Source organism: Mauremys reevesii, linkage group 8 (assembly GCF_016161935.1).
Source record: "Mauremys reevesii isolate NIE-2019 linkage group 8, ASM1616193v1, whole genome shotgun sequence".
NCBI lineage: Eukaryota > Metazoa > Chordata > Testudines > Geoemydidae > Mauremys > Mauremys reevesii.
Window position 1 is genome coordinate 28,252,933 of NC_052630.1, and position 23,413 is coordinate 28,276,345.

Genomic DNA, 23,413 nt, shown 5'->3' on the forward strand with positions numbered 1-23,413 from the left:
AGATTGGCGGACTAAGGAACGGAGACTAAGTAACCTGCCCAAGGTTATCGTATAGCTAGTTCACTGGCAAAGCTAGAACTCAGTGGGTCTCCTACTCAAACCAGTAGATAATAAATCTTATGAGATTACACAAATTGAGTTGTGGATTTTGTTATTTGACAGGAACAAGACCTGGTAGAAATGTGAGGCTATAAGTTGACATTTATTTCTCTGCTTCACCCGCAAAAAAACAAAACCAAACTCTCGCTCCTCTTTTCTCCTACAAACCTAGGGTTTAAAAAAAAAATCTTCCAGTTTTGCAAGAAAAGTGGTGCAAGGACTTGCAGACATTTCACCTTGCATGCATGACATAGTCGCGTTTGAATTGTTGCCCATGAAACCTACAGGCTTTGTAAGAAACTCATCTGGTGGAGGAGGAAATAAAAATAATAAAAAAAAAGGGCAAAGTTGTTTAAGCAATTAACTTCTAGTGCTAATGCCACAGTCTTAAGTAGAATCTGACACAATGTGCCTCAGTGATCCAAGGGTTCTATTTGTCAATTATTCAGTAGGCTGTAACTATCAGTCCAGTGAACTGTAGGAAATACCCTAGTCTGGAGGTCTGCCACTTATAGATAGCCAGTATCGTAAAAGGTTTTATGTGAGTTCATGTGATCTACTCAGAAAACAATTCTGAATTCATTAAATAAGATTACAAATATAAACCCTCCCTTTATTTCTTTGAAGGTATAAGAGGAGCCACGTGGCATGGGGGTCAAAGAGGATTTAAGTGAAATGTAGAAATTTGAAGTTCCGTTGTTATCTGAGGGATTCTTGGCACTGGAGAGCTACACAGACTGTGCAGTACATAGACACATCACAGCAAGCAGTATGTGTGGCTTTGGGTATGACTCTTAGGCACCAGCAAGATATACTGAAACCAAAAGGTTATAAAGATGACTTTGTATCTTAAAATGTAAATGAGCTTTTATTATAAGTGCCAAATTGATACATTATGAGTGTATTATTAGCAAACTATTCTGAGATATAGAGGTACAATTCCCATTATTCTGTAGCTTCAGTCAAAAACCTTATTGTATATGGATGTGATGTTACAGCCATGTGTAACAAACTGCCTGTCAATCAAAAGTCTTGTTATACATGTATTTACCTTCAGATGTGTATATATAACGAGGTTTTTGATTGACAACCGAGAAGCTGGATGGAATATATAAAGACTTTCTTAATTTGAAATGAAGGGCTCTCTGATCTAATAGTGTTTACACAAGATTGTACACCAGTTTATATAATGTCTGAATTAATAAAAATGAACCCACTGACTTTAGCTGCCTTGATAAATAGAAAAATACAGAAAAAGCACTGAAACATTAAAAATCAACATAACTTGCAATATTGAATCAAGGAAACTGTCTGTATGCCCCTCTGCATTGGGTAACTTACTTATAAAAAATTTTGATGCATAAATATTCAAGAATTATATGGAGCCATAAAATCTTTCACAAATTAAGGAGATGTTTAATTCTTAACTTTCTAGTTCCTGCACTAGTACATGAGGAATAGCACTAACTTAAATTTTGTTTTCTTTGATTTTTTTTTTTTACTAATCTAAAATCCTAAATTAGCTACTTCATATAAGTGTATTATCTTACAATGCAGGAGCCTTTTTCATATGCTAACAAAATTCATCTCTGCAACAGCATATTATATCCTGTGCTCACTATGCACAATTCAATAGCATGGTTACCAAGTGAGACGTGCTAAAAGATAGAAGCTTTTCAGAACAAGTAATTCTGGGCCACCTAAAAGCTTACTAACATCAGCTTCCAAAATATTTAATTGATCAGTTCCACTTAGGGTATGAACTGTATCAATTGAAGGCAATTGCATCAAAGTTGGGGCTGATTATAGAGGAAATTTAAGGAAGGAGAAAGGAAAGCAGTGAAACGAATGACACACATACCCTGTGTGCCAAGAAAATTAGTCTTGAAACTCCAACTGAAACTATTACACTAGTACTCCTGTTCTTATTACACTAATGTCTTTTCTCTCTCAAGCAGAGGTAAGGCAGCTAGAGAAGAGATGAACATAGGTGATTTCTCAGCAGATGCTTGTGAATGACTTCTAGTGGTCTAGAAGCACTGAGTTATGCTATAATTAACAGGAACATCATTCTTGTCAGGCACTGTCTGGCTGAGGTTACTTGTGCCCTCTGGGTTACTGGAAGTGCTTCTTGATCAATGACAAATGTAGGTGATGACCAGAGTTAATGGTTGATAGTAGTAGAGAAAGGCAATGGAGCAGGTTAATCCAGAAAATGAGGGAAAATATTCCTGTGCTTTTGTGTCCAATAAAATATAAATAGGTTTATCGTCTTAAACTTCTTATAAACTTTATAAATTCCGTATAAATCATTCATTACTCAGTTAATGGGTGCCTAGGACTGATCCCAAACCTCCTATCCTTAATTTGAGATCCCTGCCCCCTTCTTCTGCCCCCAAGTACCGCTAACTAACAACTTGGGGGCCAGAATTGCAGCCAGAAATCATGGCTATGTCACTTTAGGGCCATACCCCTGGGGATGAGTCTGGAATAGCAGTGTACGAGTGCTGTATGAGCTAGATCTGTGCTGTGCTAGATTTCTGTTGTGAAAACATTAATGGGCAAGCTCACCAAATGGTGCTGGGCATGACAGATCATTTGGAGGTGTGCACAACCTGATCATATGTCAATCAGATGTTGGCTATTGTTCCATATTTCTTTTATCTCAACTGCCAGAACAAAGCCGAGAGATTCTTGCAGTTATCTGTCAACTTCCAAAACTGTCTGGATTACAGAGAGTTAATCTATTGTGTATAAAACTGTATTTGTGTATTACAAAATACATGCATAGGTGTGTATATAAGTATATCTCCTAAAGAGAAAAGAGTAGAAGACTCCATGATGTCTACTATGGACCTTTCCATATAGATGTAATTAACCTGTGAACTGTTTGAATACTACACCAATGGACACTATTAAAAAAGCCTAAGATCTCTAGCACATCTTTCTGTGTATGCCTTTTTCTTAAGCATGGAATGGAAGTCTTCATGTATCTGACTTGGTTAAAGTAGACTTAGAGCAGTACTGAAATTCATTCTCTAATAAGTTTTTGGCTGTCTTTCTGATATTTGACTCCTGATGAGTTACGTTTTCAAATACGTATTTGGAGCTGATTAGTTAGGAAGAGGTGATGTTCCCTTGCCATGTTACTTGCAGCATTGTTGGCTAAACAGCTCAGTGTATCTTCATGAACAGCTGCAAGAGAAGGAAAGGTTGAGGTGATTCCTTTCTGACTCCCCCTCCTGACTAGCTCCTGTCAGACTCTCCCACTACTGTTCTGCTGCTTCCTCCCCCTGTCCTAGGGGGTGAGAACAAGTAGGCCCCAGATCTGAGTAGCACCTGTAGCCTAAGCAGGGGGGGCTTACTATCTCATTCCTCTGGTTTTCAAAACTATTGTGCCATCACTGGGAAAGGAAGGAATGGCCATGTAAGGCACTGGACTGAGACTTATGAGATCTGGGTTTAATTCCCACCTATAAACATCTCATGTGACCTTAGGTAATTCAAATGCAAAAGGATTTCCAAGAGGCCCCCACGAGGTGCTCTACAGAGGATTTGGTAAAGGTGAATCTTCCATGCAGAATGTGAGTAGTGCTGTGCTGTCCGATTTCTCAGCTGATTGCCCATCTCCTGGTATTTTCAAACCCACAATGCTATTATGCTGTGCCTATGCTCTCCCTGTTTCTAAATATCTCCCACCTCTGAGTCCAAGGTCATTTAATTTATGACACTGGATTTATGTTCTCTGTATGTGTGTATATATATATATCTCCTCACTATATGTTCCATTCTATGCGTCCGATGAAGTGGGCTGTAGCCCACGAAAACTTACACACAAATTTATTTGTTAGTCTGTCAGGTGCCACAAGTACTTCTGTTATTTTTTACTGGATTTATGGCTTCTTATAACACGTTGTAACCCACTAACCCTCTCTTTTTTTCTCTATGACTGCAGAGGTGTTAACATGCCACTTTGCATTGAATGGTCTCTTAAAATATCTACTAACTAATGCTAAACCATCTGTTCCACCTTGCATTTTGCTGTGAGACTGGGAGTACCTTTCCCAGACCTGAAGAAGGGTGTCTCTCAAAAGCTTGTCTCGCTCATCAACAGAAGTTGGTCCAATAAAAGATATTACTGCATCCATTTTGTCTCTCCAAGGTCACAAGGCATTTCAATCTTCTCATGGGATATCTCTGGCCTGCTGGAAGAGTATCCTCAGCACCCTCAAGAAAAATAACAAATAAAAACAATCAGAGTAGAGTCTTTAATCTTTCCAGTGAATCAGTTTAGTTCTTCTTAAAAACAAAATTAGTCCTTTTTTGTAAACAGAAAAAAAAATCTTTGCAGATAGGCTTTTCTGAGAACTCGCCGTAGAAAACTAGAATGGTACATTCGTTATTAGTGATGTAGTGAAATTCTGCTATGCTCCCTTAATCAAAGATAGACGTTCTATTTGTAGTGGTGCTTTCATTATGAAGATGAGGCCAGCAAGGTAGCAAAAGAGAGTGATAAAAGTAATGTCTAAATTTTTGTTGCGGTTGACTGACTTTTGGTTGTTTTCATTACTAGTGCTCTGCAATGATAAATCACATAAATAAAAATATGTATGTGATTTATCACATGTACTCAGTGCTTTGGCTTGTCATTTGACTCTGGCTGACTACCATTTCCAGTTATTTGGTATTGGGACAAATGGTACAAAAACAGTTGAAACACCTGAGTAATTTAATTGTTTTTGTTTCTCTAAAAAGAACACTCCTCTCTAAAGCGAGCCCAAAAATATATTTTGTGAGCACAAGATTTTTAATAACCCTAAAATCAGTAGAAGTTACTCAATTTAAAAACACACTTTTATGACAAGAATTTTTTTAAAGAGAATCATTCCCTTGCTGTTGAAAAGCCAAACTCTGTAGTACTAAGGACCTGAATGTGAACAGGACTATAAACAGAAGTGCAACCACCTTCATAGATTTCCATTTTCCTGTGTAAGAAACACACACAAAAGGGTATAACAGTGACAAAGGAGACTTAAACAAACAAAACACCTTCCCATTTGAGAATTCCTAGGTGATGGTAACAAATGTGGGTTTAAAACATGCACCTCTTTAGTTGAAAGTATCCTTTTAAACCTGCCTTAGGACCCAACCCTTAGTCCTGGTCTACACTACGAGTTTAGGTCGAATTTAGCAGCCTCAACCACCCACCCTGCCACAAATGTCTTACTCTCACAGATATTGTGGAGCACACAGCAAGCAGTAATAACAATGGGAATATTGGTTTCACTGAGGTCTAACTGAGTCAGTAAACTGTGCCAGCAAGGTTTTAAACATCCAAAGGGACATTCTACCACCATTATGCACTTGCTCAGCCTATAGTTGAACTGCTCCTTACTACTGTCCCGGCTTCATGAGCCATGGGAGCAAGGGGTAGGCGGGGTAGGTGCAACCGCGCGATGCTGCTGACTGGGAGAGCAGCCTGAGGCAGAAGCCTCCAGCTGGCGTGATATTCCAGGCAGGACTGAATCTCCATTAGATGAAACTTAAAGAAGAGAATGACCTGGAGCAATTTCCATTTTTGTCCAGATGCCCCTGACCGACCTAACCGAGGCCGGCCAGGTGCACCCATGGGACGATGACGATGGCTAGCAGTCGTATTGCACCGTCTGCCAACCGCAAGGCAAGGCAAGGGGATGCTGCTGTGTAGCACTGCAGTACCGCGTCTGCCAGCAGCACCCAGGAGACATACGGTGACAGTGAGATGTGCGGGCTCCATGCTTGTCAAGGTATGTCGCCTGCATGGGTAACCCAGGAAAAAAGGCGAGAAACGATTTTTTGCCATTGCTTTCACAGGGGGAGGGAGGGGGGCCTGATGACATGTATCTAGAACCACATGTGACAATGTTTTTGCCCCATCAGGCATTGGGAGCTCAACCCAGCATTCCAATGGGCGGCGGAGACTGCGGGAACTGTGGGATAGCTACCACAGTGCAATGCTCCGAAAGTTGACGCTAGCCTCGATACTGTGGACGCACTCTGCTGACTTAATATGCTTAGTGGGGACACACACTATCAACTGTATCAAATCGATTTCTAAAAAAACGACTTCTATTAAATCGACCTAATTTCGTAGTGTAGACATACCCTTAGTGGATGAGTGCCCTCAAAGCCTGACTTCAGTGTGCGAGGAGGGTGCTTGGCTCACTGCAGATTTGGGCCATACATACCTGGGGTGAAATCCTGCCCCCATTGAAATCAATTGGAGCCTTGTCATTAATTTTCAAAAGTACTCAATTGACTTTGGATCCCAAGTGCCATTGACTTCAAAGTTAAGACATGAAATTCAATGAGACCTGCTCCTACATCATTTGGGTGCTTTTAGATAATCTCTCCCCCGATGATGCAATATGATCTAGTCTCATTAAAGCCAACCTCCAGGGGTCACCCACATGGAATAGCTAGCAGGACTGGGCCTTCTTTTGGAATGCCAGATATTTTTATTGAACTACATTTGATGGCTACACTTTACCCATCTGTTTTAATGATACCTTTAGTCTTAACTGTCTCTTGCATAGGAACAGCATTATTCTGTAGCATGAACCTTACTAAAAATGAAATTTCTTTCAAGTGAGTAGGAATCTGAGGATTAAATCATGGCAAAATGTGCTTCTCTCCAGCCAGATCAGTCTCTGAATACAAGCTCTTTCAAATGTACAACTTTCTTAACTGAGAAACTTTCATTTTAAAAAGTGCGTTATGCGCTGTCTGAGCGCAGGACTGGAGCGTGGGATCTCTAGAGTTTAAATTTGTTAAGATTACATATAAAACATCTGGTTGAGATGTGACTTTGGACACATCCTATACATTGTGGTTCTTCTCTAAGAAGTGATTATAAAATGGCATAATGGGGTTCCATGTTCACTTCTGTTAGGGTCTTATCTAAGCACCACCCAGGAGATGCTACTTCCATGGATTATAGGGGAGTTGAGGATGCTCAGCACCTTGCAGGGTGAGTCACTGAAGCTTTCTCGAAACTAGGAGGAGAGAGGTCAGGGTCAATGAACCCCTAACCTCAAAGTCCCTTCCTCATCTAGGCAAACCTTCAGCATCTTCCTTATCACATCTGATCAGTTTCAGTAAATACCCTTTTCCTTTTTAATTCAACTTAAAATCTGAGTCAGTTCAGTCATTTACTTTTTCATAAATTGCCACCAGTAAAATTCTTTTTACATCTATTATCTTTGTAGAGCCAACATAGCTAAGAGTGAGCAGGATTCTCTTTCTTTATGCATCAATAAGGATTGTTCATCAAGTTCCAGTTGGTTACACTTACTCTCACACACTGAAGGCTAGTGGAGTTGCAGAGGTATCACTGAACCAATAGTGTGGTGACAGTAGGGCTGTATGAGTGTAACCCAGGGCATAGCTTGGCCTGCAGATCTTAAGACACCAAAGTTAGTCTCCCAGAGTGAATACACAGGGACTGATTCACCAGTGCTCCCTGGGCAATTTACACTGGTTACTCTAGGACAAAGTTGGTAGCGCAACTTTGGTAAGGCATGTCTTGAGCAGAGGCAGATTAGGGGTTTGTGGGGCCCTGGGCCAGAGCAAGTGGGGGCCCCACCCTGCCCCTCTGCCTGGCACTCCTTCTGGAGAGTAGAGTCAGGGCATGGGGGCTTCCCACGCTCCCCAGCAGGAGCACCAGGCGGATGGGTGGAACAGGGCAAGACAAGACCTCACACCCTGACCCTGGCAGGAGCGCTGGGCAGGCCCGCAGAGCGGGTCAGGGTGTAGGTATTTTTTGGGCATGGGCCCTGTTGGCCCAGTGGCTGATCCTTCACTGCTCTTCAGGCTGGACCTTGTTGTCTGGGGAACAGCTGGCTACCCTGCATCTGCATGTTTCTGGTGTGGCAAGTGTTCCTGGGATGTGGAAGAGGCGTGAATTGAGTATTTTTATGCTTTGACTATTTCATGGCTGTTGTGAGGCCGATAGGTCCCACACTGGGACCATGCCAGCCCATGTACAGAGGAGGCACACACTGCTTTCTGCTGTCCTGGTGCTGGAATGAATTGGATCCATAGTAAAACCTGATATTAGCCTCTGTCTCAGTTTCCCATCTCACAGTGGTACTGTGTTCTATTAAATTGGTGCTTATTCAGCTCTTTCATGATGAGAAATGCTATACATATGCCATGTCATAGTGGGATATGTTAGGAACACTTCCTTTACTTGGATCTATGTGATTGACCCTTAGGTAACTGACAATCTGAGAAGGCATCCTAATGTATCAGTAAGCTGGACAGGAGAAAACAAGACTTGCTCAGCTTCCCCAGTTTATACAGCTATTTCACCAGTAAGCAAACCCTTCACTGTAAGTCTGGAAGAAACTGTGAACTGTTTGCTGCCTGAGTAGTGCCCCTTCCTTCTAGCCACATACAATCTCACAGAAGGTAGCTCATTTTTGAGGGTGCTGGTTTATGCGCAGTGTATAGAATGAGCATAATATCTGTCTGTGTACTTGTAGGGGCACAGGGAAACTAAAGGAGGGTCTGAGGAGTAGAGGATGAGATGTTTGAGGTCTGTCTCAAAGGAGCATCCATGAATGCATGGCAGCATGCTCGTTCAGTCTTAATCACAGAACAGGGGGAACCTCATGAGTGCAACTTCATTAGTCATGCAGACGCTGCCTGGAGTAAGGACCTAATCTTGTAGTGCTATCTCCCACAGATAGAATTGGGCCTGTAATAGAAATACTATTTTGCTACACACAAAAATCTAAGTGTTACTAACTTCCTCAGATGATTCTGGGTCTATGCTTGGAAGCCTGAAGCCTGGCTTAAAAACCTTAATTTGTTTTGCGGCTGGAATTTCTTTAGAGAGAAACTTTTAGTAATATGTGCACTAACAGTATGAAAGGTAGATGGACACATGGGAAAGTCACATGTAGTTAGAGCCCACCCTCCAAGTGGAATAACACTTACATGAGTCAGTTGGTACAGTCCTTTAAGAATGTGTGTGTGTACGGTGAGAAGGAATGGAATCTTCAGGAATGGTTACCACAGGGATGTTTCACATAATGAGACAGAAGGACAAACAAGGTTGACTCTGATTCTGAGCGCTTCAGCTCCTGTCAGTTGTACCTTGACAGGAGCTGTCCAAGTATTGTGCAAAAATGACATGTCGATAACTGAAAAGAGCCTCACCTTTTAAATGCCTCATAAAATTCCTATTGCGTAATGACTGTGCTTAAGGAGGGAGACACCATCAACTTAAAACTACACTTGTCTGAAAGCTTGCTTATCACGCTATAGTGACAAAATATCCCTATATCTGAAGGAAGAGAGAACATTTTTCCCCCCTTCCTTTTTTACATTTCATTTATTTCATGAATCTGGCTATACAAAATACTGTCAAGTTCGGTTTCCACTAGATAGATAATGCCCCTCACCCAACCCCTCTGTGCATTTCAAAAAGTAACAGGGGAGAGAAAAAATGGATGAAAATTAGGAAACTCCCAAGTCTCATTAAAGTCACAAATATGCAGGGGGAGTAATAGCAGGCAGATGTAGTACCTGAAACAAAACTAGGTTTATTTTGTCAGCTTTAAACTAACCACTTTCTTCACCATCTTAATGAGGTATCTGTACTTGTGTCTGAATCTATAATAATGCTCTTCAGTATAAGAAATATGTCCTTATCTTGATACACCTCTCAGATGAACAGGATGCAACTTGCATCCCCTCCCTTGGGGGCATCTGCACTAAAACAAGGATACAGTGTGGGAGGGGCCAGTTGGTACCTTTACACCTCGCCTAGGGACAGTAGCTTCAAACTCTCTGGTCACATACTAGGGTGACCAGATGTCCCGATTTTATAGGGACAGTCCTGGGTTTTGGGTCTTTTTCTTATATAGGCTCCTATTACCTCCTACCCGCTGTCATGATTTTTCACACTTGCTATCTGGTCACCCTATCACATATACATAAGATCCTTGTAAGTGGATGCTACCTGAATCCATGCATCTTGCAGATTCTCTAACCCTGCATACTTTGTGGATTGTGCTGGCCATCTCCAGATCTCCAAGCAGACCTGGAGTTGTAAATGGCTTGTACTGCTGCAAATGGATTTTCCACATCTGGAGGACTTGAGCCTGGGTTCCCAGGGCAGAAGTCAAGGCATGAATCACATCCACTATCTTTAATATAAAAACAGGAATGTATTGTAGCTTCTTCATACTGGACTTCCTGCCATTGTAGATATGATATTTTGCTATCAGTTATATTGTCTCATCTCAAACATCTATTTACACCTATTTTCAAATGTCTGTATAAGTCATCTTGTCCAGTCCTCTGCACTCATGGCAGGACCAAGAATTATCTCTATACCATCCCTGACAAGTGTCTAACCTGCTCTTAAAAATCTCCAGTGATGGAGATTCCACAACCTCCATAGGCAATTTATTCCAATGTTTAACTATCCAACAGTTAGGAAGTTTTTCCTAATGTCCAACGTAAACCTCCCTTGCTACAATTTAAGCCCATTGCTTATTGACCTATCCTCAGATTGAGAACAATTTTTCTCCCTCCTCCTTGTAACAACCTTTTATGTACTTGAAAACTCTGTCTTCTCCAGACTAAACAACCCAGTTTTTTTTTTCAATCTTCTCTCATAGATCATGTTTTCTAGACCTTTAATCATTTTTTTTTGCTCTTCTCTGGACTTTCTCCAATTTGTCCACATCTTTCCTGAAATGTGGTGCCCAGAACTGGAAACAATATTCCAACTGAGGCCTAGTCAGCATGGAGTAGAGCGGAAGAATTACTTTTCATGTCTTGCTTACAACACTCCTGCTAATACATCCCAGAACGATGTTTGGTTTTTTTGCAACAGTGTTACACTGTTGACTCATATTTAGCTTGTGATCCACCACGATCCCTAGATTCCTTTCCACAGTACTCCTTCCTAGGCAGTCATTTTCCATTTTATATGCATGCAACCAGTTGTTTCTTCTTCTTTGTAATTGTGCTTATTGAATTTCATCCTGTTTACTTCAGGCCATTTCTCCAGTTTGTCCAGGACATTTTTGAATTTTATCCTATCCTCCAAAGCATTTGCAATTCTTCCCAGCATGGTATTGTCCAAAAACTTTATGAGTGTACTCTCTGTCATTATCTAAATCATTGATGAAAATATTGAACAGAACCGGACCCAGAACAGATCCCTGCAGGACCCCACCTGTTTGTTAGACTCAGACCTGAACAAAACCCCCAGTCCAAACATCCTGGTCTCTGGGAAAGATATGAACTGTAGCTTACCCCTGTTTTAAAAAATAGATTGACCCAAAGCGTCATATCCAATCTGAACTTGATCTGCATGATATAAAGAAGTTGCTAAATAATCATTGCTTTAAAACCTATTTGTTATATTAAGCCTGTATTACTAATCAAGTAAACCACTGGAAAGACTATTTTGAGGTTGCTGTGAGCCTTCTAATAGTAGTGAGTGACTGTTTTTCCTTTGTTTGTTTGTTTTTTGAGTGCTAAACATAGTTTTCACAGATAATTGAGGTTTATTGATAGAATGATTTGACTTCCTCCAGGTTCTGAATTGTCACTAAGTAAGTGTTCTGCTTATCATCCAGAATGAATTGAATTCCAGTGGTGAAAAAGCCTCTTTTGCATTGGTTTGGATTGAGCAGAGAAAAACCACCCACCCAGGAGGAACGAAGAAATATAATAATACACAATGGTCCTAATAAAGCATCCAGTAATGTCATTCTTCCATGTTTCCCAAACCTGTATGGAGATGGGAGCCCATGTCCTAGAGGCTTTCATATTCAGCCATTATGGGGTAAATTACCAGAAAATAAGCACACGGTGAACAATTTAGGAAATGGGTCACCTTTCAAACTTATTATTTCAGCCATAAGTAAATCCAGGGGAACTTTTTAATTCTTGATAGAACAGAATAGGAGTGCAACCTCCTAGGGCATCATTCTTTTTAAGGACTACCTACCTGGATTGTCACTATTTAAAAGGGGAACTGTGTCTGCTTAGTAACAGTGTGAATACTCTCTCAGAGCCTGGAGGTAAAGGAGTGCCATTCTGAGACTTGTTGTGCAATCTGAATTATGGCAAACATGCATGTGAATTACCCAAGGCAATAAGGAAAGGCCAACTCAATTTCTTGTTTAAGCTTGAATGAGAAGAATAATTAAGCTTGTAGCTTATGTTTTAAAATGTGACTTTTAGGATCCTATACTGCCCTCTTGCTCATCTCTGGATTGTGGACCAAGGGATTGGAGGGAGTTTAAAGAGTCCTAAACTTATGAGAACAGAGAAGAGCCAACAGACTATGCTGACTTCTTCTTTCACAGGAAATTCTTCATACGTGTTCTGCACAGGTGGGGCAGTGAGTGAAGGGGGGATGCTGAGCCAAGAAGAGGGTGAGGGTGGGGAGTAGCCTCTGCTTTTTTCCCATGATTATAAATCTTTCTAAAAGGTGACAGGTATATTAAATACTGTCACAATTATTTTACAGGGTGCTATTTGAGAAGAGAGAGTACTAGCTTCTGTTGAGATGATTTTTCCTGGGTTAATTTGGCAGCCATAAATGTTTAAGTAAAATGTGATGTTCATATTGAGGACTGGAACTGGAGGATCCTGACAAATGCTTTTGTATATCTAAAGTGGGGTTCACAGGGTAGTATATGAACATCTCCATTGTCACATTGCTATAACCTTTCATCATATTATGCTGTATTAATCCTGTTCAGAGAAACCTTTCATTATTAGAAGTCTGTATTTTGATTAACAGCATCTTTGTCTTCAATAGGAGTTTTGCCCTAGTGGGGGCTGCAAGACTGAGTCTTTGGGGCCAGATTAATCCCTGTGTTGGGAGAGAAGGAACGCTGGTTGGACCTCTCAGTATTGTCTGCTGCTGAGGGCCAAGGCAAAGCTAGGGCAGCTCTGGGGCTTCTCTGATTTGGACTTCCTACAATAATAACCTGTGTTGTGTTTATAATAAGAGGTAGCTGTCAGGGCGTGGCCATGTTCCCTCCAGTTCACCTTGCAGGGGCCCTTGGGCCAAAGTGATTTCAGAGACAGCACAGAGCTGTTGGAACTAGCTCTGCACTGGGCTGTGAACTGCTCTGCATCAGGTGAATTTCCAGGGGCCTGTGTGGCCCCTCTGTGTCAGCATAGCATAGCTAGTGTGAAGTGGCTACACTGACCTCACATATATCCCTGGGCATGTAAGGCCCATAGTCACTAGGGAGAGAATTAGACTTTTTTTTGTGAAATGAAGTCAAAGTATTTAATGCTGCTGATTTTTATAGCCAACGACATTTTCACTTTAACCTTTTGAATTTAGTAGAAGCAGATGCAATTGTAAGAATGAAAAATGAAAGACATCACTTTAGGTTACACCAGGGGTCGGCAACCTTTCAGAAGTGGTGTGACGAGTCTTCATTTATTCACTCTAATTTAAGGTTTTGCGTGCGAGTAATACATTTTAATGTTTTTAGAAGGTCTCTTTCTCTAAGTCTATAATATATAACTAAACTATTGTTATATGTAAAGTAAATAAGATTTTAAAAACGTTTAAGAAGCTTCATTTAAAATATAATTAAAATGAAGAGCTTCCCGGACCGGTGGCCAGGACCCAGGCAGTGTGAGTGCCACTGAAAATCAGCTCGCGTGCCACAGGTCGCCTACCCCTGGGTTACACAGAGATTGCCAGAGGGGTTTTTTCCACCTGTTTAAAGAGACTTGGTTTTAAATACCTGATTTTGATTAATTGTTAATCAGGACCTATTTTTGCCTTCTTAAATGTCTCTGGCCTAGTTGGTTTAGGGTTAGGGTTGAGTGGAGAAGAATGCAAATGTTAGTATCTTTTTTTTTTTATAACACTTGGCATGTGTACATGATGCTTTAAAACAATTGCTGTTTGATAAAAACATGAAAAAAGTAAGCTGTAAAATGACTGTAGCTACACTAAACATCCCATTTTAAGGAACTGTAGATGGCCCAATGTTCAGGGCTCATATGGAATCTTGGGCCTTGAGTGAATTCTAGGGAATTTTGCTTAAATCTGCTGATGTTTGTTGGTGTGAGCTTCTGTGCATATCAGTGGCATAGCTAGCATGGGACATTTGGGTGGGCCTGGACTTCGGGTGGGCGGGCAATGACATAGGGCAAGAGGAGGGAGAGTAGGAAGGATCGGGGGGCCCGCCTCTGCCCTCCCCTTCTAGTCCAGCCAGCCTTGTGGGGGACGATGGATGCTCTACCCAGAGGCTCCTGGGGGCCCCGCACATGCACCCATCTCTGGGAGGGGATGCCGCTCTCCAGCATGCCCGGCTCCTGAAACCTGTCCCCATCGCACTGCCCACGCTGGGCCTGGTTCCCCAAGGCAGCAGGCCTACGTTTTTGATGATTGTCGCTACTGGGAGGGCCAGCCGGCCATCCTCCTCCTCTTCCTTCTCCTGCTGTGGCATGCATGGATGCTAAGTATGTAGGCCGCAGCCCACCAGACCCACCCATAGCTAAGCCTCTAGTGCATATATTTATTAAATTTCGTTATTCATTTAATGAATAATTGATATTCAAATCTAATATCCGAATCTAATCTGAATTTTTGGTGCCCAAGGAATGCAAGATTGGATCCATGCTGGGAAAAGAAAACATACACAAAGCAAATGAGCCATGAAGTGCAGAGTAGTGTAATATTGTAAAGCAAAACAAATAATAAAAATGAATGGGAAAACTCTTGTATAGAAGCATCACAGCAAACAGGTTATTTTAAAGGAATAAAATGGTTTTATTTCAGCAAAACATTTCTGATTTTTTTTTTTATTAAACTGATCTATTTTGGTTCATCTTGCTGGTTGGTAAAGGGTTATTTGTTAAACGCTGCAAAGTTTATTGAGGAAACCAATAAAGAAAGAAAAAGTTCTAGATTTACTCTGAATATGCTACTGGAGGGTCAAGTCAGTGACTGAATGGGGATAGTCTGAAACCTTTGTGTTTTAAATGTTTCAGAGGGCCGTGCCCTCGCCTGCATGTGCTGTTTCTGCCTAGGAAACAGGGAAACTTCCTTTACATTCTCTCATTTGGGGGTGGACAGTCCTTGTGGGCAGAAGTAATGGGGTTTGTTGCCAAATCTCACCCAAGATCCATGGAGGCCAGGGCCCTCTATGTGCAGGCCTTATTTCCATGCTGACTTTCAACCTCCTCCAAACCTTAGTAGCATACTTCCTGTGAGAACCATATCTCCAGACCCATTGGCTTAGGTCCCTCACAGTAATGGAAGTTCTGCAGCCTGCAGAAGGATGGCAAGTACAGTGAGCTGCAGTGGAGGTAACATAACAGTGGAGAGGGCAAATGATGGTGCAGAGTGGTTGGCCCCCTGGCCAGTCCCTGTGTGTGTGTGTGGGCGGGGGGTGTACCATGCCACCGAATTTGGTGCTTTTTGTCAACGGCCCATAGTTTTGCCAGTTTTTTCTCTCCTCCGCCCATGCTGAGAGGGCTGATGTGTCCTAAAGTGATTAACTTCCAAAAATCTGATTAGATAGTATGTCTTATGACTTCTCTAAACATTTTTGAAGTCCAATTGAATATAATTATACGTGGGAGCCAGTTTATTTTGGAAAGAACATGCCATTTCTATACTCCCTCGCTTTGTGGATAGGAAATTATAGTGATGTGCTAGCTATGACTATGGAGTTATAACTTGGTGAGGTACTCCAGTTTTAAAGGACTGCTAAACACCATAACATCTTCTGGGTAAACATGTAGGTTTCAGAAATAAAATACCTTGACCCAAAGGTACAACATTGAAGCTATAAGGAGAATAAAATCTCATACAGCTCTACCTCGATATAACGCTGTCCTTGGGGGCCAAAAAATCTTACTGCGTTATAAGTGAAACCATGTTATATTGAATTTGCTTTGATCCACCGGAGTGCGCAGCCCCCCCTCTCCCCAGAGCACAGCTTTACTGCGTTATATCCAAATTTGTGTTATATCGGGTGGCATTATATCGAGGTAGCAGTGTATTGATAATCTTATAAAGATGTTATTTGGACATATTTCTTTGTTTTAAAATATTTGTAATAGAATTTTACAACTATTTACCTGGTGATTTATAGCAATCCTTTACTGACATGAATACTTGAAATCTATTTGTACATTTTGAGTTTTGCTAGGGGAACATATTTAACAATTTGCTATAGTAGACTAACTACTTTAAGGGAACACATCTAATAAGGCTAAACGAAAATGCAACAGAGATTAGGTTTAGAGACCTTCTTGTTGTCTTACATAGCTTTTATATGGGATCAAGGTTTGGGATCTGGAAACCTGAGAGACCCAGACAGTGACAAACTGTATTTTTTTCCTTGTCAAACATATTTTAAATGTTGGTTTTACCAGGCACATAAAAATGTCTGTTTGTTCTAAAGTGCTGCTCTATTCTGAAAAGTAAAGATATCCAGGATGAGAGAAGTGACGTTCCTTGTCTGTCTCTCAGTGACTCTAGATTAAATTTGCTCAGTTTACAAGTAAATATATTACCTACCTAGCCAGCCTTGCAAACTTGCCCTTGGATCTGAAAGCCATGCTGGGTTCATCCAGGCTCGTGTCTCTCACCAGTAATAAAAGTTGTCTAATAGGAATATAGTTAATATATCTGTTAATGTGTGAGTCAGAATAGAATCCAGCTCAGTCTCCCTGCTAGCTCTGCAGAGCAACAGGCGTAAAATGCAATATGAATAACTTCAGTTACTAAAATCAGTAGAACTGACTCTAAAAGTTTTCAGGGAGTAGGTATGTTGGGTGCGTTCTCTTTTTAGCTGCTTTTCTGACCATAACTGTACTTGAGGATAGATCACAGGTAGACTCTATTAGAAAAGCTAGTCAGAATAGTTCTTATTGAAGTACATTAGAACAGCCATACTGGACTAGACCAGTGGTCCATTTATCTCAGTATCCTGCTTCTGATGGTGACCAGTGTCAGATGCTTCAGAGGGAATGAAGAGAACAGGGCAATTTTGAGTGATCCATCCCCTGTTGTCCAATCCCAGCTTTTAGCAGTTGGAAGATAGAGATATCCACCACAGGAAGTTGTTTCCCAGATCACCTAGGCTAATAACCATGGATGGACCTATCCTCCATTAAATTCTCTAATTCTTTTTTGAACCCAGTTATATTTTTGGCTTTCTCAACATCCCGTGCCAATGAGTTCCACAGGCTGACTGTGCATTGTGTGAAAAAATACTGCCTTGTGTTTGCTTTAAACCTGCTGCCTATTATCGTCATTGGATGACTCCTGGTTCTTGTGTTATGTGAAGGGATAAATAACACTTCCCTGATCTCCATCCCATTCATGATTTTATAGGCCTCTGTCATATCCCCCCTTAACTGTCTGTTTTCTAAACTGAACAGTCCCAGTTTTTTTAATCTCTCCTCATCTGGAACCCATTTCAAAGCCCTAATCGTTTTTGTTGCCCTTCTCTCTACCTCAGTTCTAATGTATCTTTTTTTGAGATGGGGCAAGAGTACTCAAGGTGTGAGTGAACCATGAATTGATATTGTCTATATCGTTCTTGATGGTTCCTAACATTATTTCTTTTTTTTACTGCTGCTGCACATTGAGCAGATGTTTTCAAAGAACTACCAACATTGACTCTCAGATCTCTTTCTTGAGTGATAACAGCTAATTTAGACCCCTTCATTTTGTATATATCGTTGGGATTATGTTTCCCAGCATGCATTACTTTTCATTTATTAACACTGAACTTCATCTGCCATTTTGTTGCCCTGTCATCCAGTTTAGTGAGTTCCCTTCGTGACTCTTTGCCGTCTGCTTTGGACTTAACTATCTTGAATAATTTTGTATCATCTGCAGATTTTGCCACTTTACTGTTCACCCTGTTTTCCAGATCATTTATGAATATTTTGAACAGCACAGGCCCCAGTGCGTATCCTTGGGGGACGCTGCTATTTATCTCTCTCCGTTATGAAATCTGACCATTTATTCCTGTCCTTTGTTTCCTGTTAGATTTTAACCAGCTACTGATCCATGAGAACTTTTCCTCTTATCCCATGACTCCTTACTTTGCTTAAGAACCTTTGGTATGGGATCTTGTCAAAGGCTTTCTGAAAGTCCAAGTACACTATATCCAGTGGATAATCTTTGTTCACATGCTTGTTGACACCCTCAAAGAAGTTTAATAGATTGGTGAGGCATGATTTCCTTTTACAAAAGCCATGTTGACTCTTTCACAACATATCGTGGGTATATTGTATATATAGATATTGTAATCGCTAGTATCACCTCTAGAGCCTTTTTTAAAAATTGGCACTACATTAGCTATTCTCTGGTCATCTGGTACAGAGACCAATTTTAAGCAATAGGTTACATACCACAGTTAGTAGTTCTGCAGTTTCATATTTGAGTTTCTTCAGAACTCTTGGGTGAATACCATCTGGTCCTGTTGACTTACTACTGTTTAATTTATCAATTTGTTCCAAAATTTCTATTGACATCTCAGTCTTGGACAGTTCCTCAGATTTGTCACCTTAAAAGAATAAAAAGAACTTCACTTTTCAATTAGTTATATTACACATTTTTGTAAAACTGATCTAATGTAATGTCATTAATAAAACCAAATTTATTGCCATGCAATGACTGACGTCATATGGCAAATGGTCCCACATTCCTCGCCTCCTTACTATTGATTATGCAGCTTTAGCTATTCACACTTTGTAAATCACATTTCTCATCTTGCTCCTACTTGTCTACATTTTTTTTTTTGTTTTTTGTTTTTTTGGATGCATGACTCGCCCACAGAGAGTCTTCAGTCTTTCAATTATGGGAGCAGAACTCTTTCTGGCAAAGTTCTTAATGTTCTCCTGTTGAATGAGTACTGGCTGAACCAGACTAGGGCTGGGAATTTTCTCAGAAAGTGAATTAATCTTGCTGTTAATTTAGACAGAAAGAACAACTTGTGGATGATCACTAAAAAAATGAACCCTTTAAAATGTAGGCTTCCATTATTTTCCCATTGAATCTTTTCAAGAAGGGCTAATATATTTTTAAAGCACTTAGCTGGAAATTTAGTGTGTAAAATCAAATTTATTTTTTTTTGCATTTCAGGTATACTAAACCACTAACCTTTGCTGACTGCATTAGCGATGAATTGCCATTAGGATGGGAAGAAGCTTATGACCCTCAAGTTGGAGTTTATTATGTAGACCACAATTCCAGTAAGTGATATATGTTCTGCAATACATTATTGTGTATAGCCCACTTATTTACTGATTTATTATGCACACATTATCATAGCATATTAGAAATAAGCTCCAATGGCCAAACAACATGATCACCACAAATAGACCACTCCCTGCACCTTGACTCCACCCAGAAGACCTAAATCTCCAGAAGCTGGATTCTCCCTCTCGCAGGATGCAAATATCTCCTTAGGAGTTGCATTCATAGTGTGAAGGGGAGAATTGGGCCTCTGCAGTCCAGCATCCTCTATCTGCTATGAATGGTTTATCACTCCCCAGCTGATGAAAAGGCCAAGTTCCTAAAGGACCTGGGTGCTGAGGACGGCAGTCCACTCTCTGGATGAAATTCACCCCCGTGCAGAAGGTCAGCTCAAGCACTTAAATGGTGCAAAGACCTTGTGCTGGCCTCCACACATGGCTGAATTTTACCCATTGTCTCTAAACACTTCTCGGAGTTCTGTAAGTGTATGGGGGAGGTGTTTGCTTAATACAGCTCTTCAGTCTCTCTTCAGAAGCAAAAGTTTTAGTAAAGTAGATTTGGAATATAATAAATAGTACACCATCTTGAGATTGTTAATATTTGTAAGTTTTCATGCAGTTTGATTCTCAGCACTAAGGCTAAACCATTGGATGCCTTCTTGATAAGGCTGCTCCATGGGCCCAAAGTATTGTGCATTACAAAAAGCTTAGACGGCTTTCAGAGAAATTGAGTGCAAACATGCATATTTATTTCAAAGTACAGTAGCTGGATACATATTACAAAGGCTGCCAATATGAAATATCAGTGTAAGTTTGTTTTTGAGCCGTATTAGAATCAGACCCCTATAAGGCATAGCTCTTGCAAAGAAATAAACTTCATTTGCTCCACACTATTGTTATTTAGAGTATGGTAAGAGGGCAAGCCATTTTCCCAGTCACGTAATCATCCCTTTTAACGAGAGTGTAGATAAGACCAACCTTAATAGGGTATGGTCATCTTATTGTCTGTATTTGTTTTGAGTAACAAGGTTATAATGGAAATGGTGACAGGCAATTATTGACAGCCTTGTGCACTGCTGCTGATGTGACACAGGATTTCAGGGTATTTAATTTTTATTTGGGGGCGTGTGAGGGGTATCATAGCAGCTCCTAGATACCCAGATCAGGTTTTCTGTTTAAAATATAGTTCTCATTCTGATGCTGGGTACAGCAGTGTGCGTTTGAGATTCAGCTACTGTGCATGATCTAATGTTCCCAAAAGATCACAAGTTCTATGGGCCCAGGTGGCTGGCATTGGAATGACGACTGAAGTGAATGGCAGGGCTAAGGAGAAGCTCCAACTCTGGTGATAGGGTAGTGCAGGGAGAGACTCGATAGAACTCATCCAAGAAACAGATGTGACTTGACAGATTCTTTTTGGAGAAGACTGTTCCAATCAATCATCCAAAAACCCACCACAGTGCAATGTCCAGACCCTTTCATAGTTAAATTTCTGTGATTCACACCAAAAGAGAGATTGTTCTAAAAGACAATAGTGAGGGAAAGAACTGCACTGAAGCTAGTAAATGAGGGGTGGGAGAGGACTTCCCCCCCACCCCAGGACTTCAGCAGAGAACTTGAAAACAACATTTTGTGGCAATTTAATTTCTAGTGTTCATTGAAATAAAACAGGTTAGTTTTGTATGCCTTGAGATGTATGTAAGCAGCTGATAAACTGTTCAGCTGTTTTTTTTAGACCATGCGTCCCAAATTTTTAGCTGGCCTGAAAATATGGCTGCAAAACTTGTCATTAGTTTTCTGGGCAAAATATACAGATAATTGTAGGTGGGCAACATGCCTGCAATTACCTGATTTGCAGGTGTTGCAGTGTTACCCAATTTTCACAGGAAAAATACATGTTCTCATATACACAAATATGCTAATTCAGAAAACTGCTGAAAATTTAACCTGTTTCTTACTTGCTGCCTTCCATGAGAATAAACTTGAGACAAATTGCAAGTAAATACTGTATGATAATATTTTTGTGTATTAAACATAAAACAAGTATAGGTACTTTTTATTTCTGTTAAAAATAAGTTACCCAACCTAGCCCTGCATAAGATTCAGATATAAAGTGAATAAAATTCAATGCAAATACCAGGTGCCCCATTTCACTTCTGAAAGTGACCTGAATATTTTATCTTGTACTTATATGGCCCCCATCATTACAGTATCTGAGGGCCCCACAAACACTGTGTTTACTTTAGCAACACCCCTGTGAGCCAGCGAGTATTAGGATTGCCATCCTATAGCTGAGGATACTGAGGTGCAGAGGTCTTAGACCCCTGCCTAAAATCAAATGGGAAGAGTGGCAGAGTAGGGAATTGAGTGGAAGGCTCATGAGTCAGTTCTGAATCACAAGACAACGTCTGAAGTTCTGTGTCCATAAGCTAGTTGTTTTGCCAACACATTCTCCAAGACTTTGAACATTAACATTCATGCTCCCACAAGATAAGGGCTGAATACTCAAGTCCTTACTCAGTTTAATTAGGTATGGATTGCTCCCTCTGCTGCCCATATCCACAAATGGAACAAACCCTCTGTGCTTGGAACTCACTCATCTCATGTGGGTGTGCTTGTTGGGGAGAAAATAACTCTGCAGCACTTCCTTGTCCCTGCCCCACATACCTCCATTCCTAACGCTGCTAATTACTGGGTGTACAGGAGAGGGGAAGGAGATCGAGCACGCCAGCAGGATGAGTTCATGAGAGAGGGTAGGGAGTGTTGGCCTTCAGGTGAACATATTCCATTCCTCCTTGGTCCAATCCTACAGAGACTTACTAGAAAACAGTATATAGCCTGGGACTTGCCTTTCCAAGAATTCTTGTTACCAGGGTGCTAGGGGACCAAAGGCAATCCTGAGGCATGAATGGTCCAGACTCCTGTGGATCCTGAGGAATTGCCAGGTTTGGGAGCTAAATGAGCTCCACAACCTCTTCTGGTGATAGGGGAACTCTGCCTTGATGGATTAACAGAGACCTCCACAAGGGGAGTCTCTGGCGTGATCCCTATGAGCCTGCTCCCAGCGGTTTTGCCCATAGAGAGGGGTTGACCTGCATTTTTACGTAGTCATAAACTCCAGATGAAGCCAGAGGACCAGCTTGACTCAGTGTTATTCTGCCTGAATAAGAATAATTAGATTTGGCCCCCCCAAAATGAAATCACTTTACTCTAGCATATATAGAGAAAAGTAGGCCTTGCTTTGTGGAATAAACTAACTTGCTGTGACTCATTCAGACTGTCAGAGCTAACAGATGCTCAGAGAAATACTTTGGACAGGGATATTGGAGGCAGAGTATTGAAGGCAATTCTGTCATTAAACTGCAAGAGGAGTTGCTCTGTTAATCTTCCCAGCAGGATTCTAAAAGGAATACAAATCAGCTTTGTCTAGCTATTTCTTACCACTGACTCTTAAGAGAAGAACTCATCAGAGCAACTCTTCAGACAGGGAAAACTCCAAAAAATGTTCCCACTGGCCGTCCAATCTTGCTAATTAGCATGGTCTTTAAGACACTATAAAGAAATTTAAAAATAGCCTACTAGTTCTTGCTGACTCATTCTCACTGTAAGCATGTATGACTTTTATAAAGTAGCCTATCTTGCAGTAATATCAGTCAGTTATTAAATTAATAAACTGGTATAAAAGAAAAACATATGGTGGCCATTTTTATTCAGGGCAGAGAAGGCATTCAGTGAAGTTTGTTGGAAATACTTGTTCTGCTTTCTCCATAAATCTGGAGTAGACAATACTTTTCTGTAGCTGCACTGGGCTCCTGATACTTCAGACTGATTCACATTCGCATATCCTCATAGAAGTCAGTGCAGCTTTGCTCGTGCAAATCTAATTGAAGGACTGAGGCCTAAATGACCACTGTTACTCTTAAAAGCTTTGGTTTCTTATGGATGGCAAACCCCACAGATATTGGGCACCAGACAGTTTAAAGAATATTGCAGGTATGTTGGTGGCATCAGAACCAACTCAGAACTAGAACTGGCTTGAAACTTT

General features: G+C 40.8%; 1 protein-coding gene and 1 long non-coding RNA gene across 4 annotated transcripts in view; one reads left to right on the forward strand and one right to left on the reverse strand.

Moving 5' to 3' along the window:
- Positions 1 to 23,413, forward strand: part of WWC1 (WW and C2 domain containing 1) — a 143,077-nt gene that overhangs the window by 53,633 nt on the left and 66,031 nt on the right. For all 3 annotated transcript variants that reach the window (XM_039486017.1, XM_039486018.1, XM_039486020.1), the window contains exon 2: positions 19,256 to 19,365. In XM_039486017.1, coding sequence (XP_039341951.1) covers positions 19,256 to 19,365 — 110 coding nt within the window. The remainder of the gene's footprint in view (positions 1 to 19,255; positions 19,366 to 23,413) is intronic.
- Positions 1,658 to 9,104, reverse strand: LOC120370812. The gene is made up of 3 exons (XR_005583956.1): positions 9,082 to 9,104; positions 4,159 to 4,326; positions 1,658 to 3,294 (listed from the first exon to the last, which is right to left on the reverse strand). It is a non-coding gene; the product is annotated as an uncharacterized LOC120370812 (long non-coding RNA).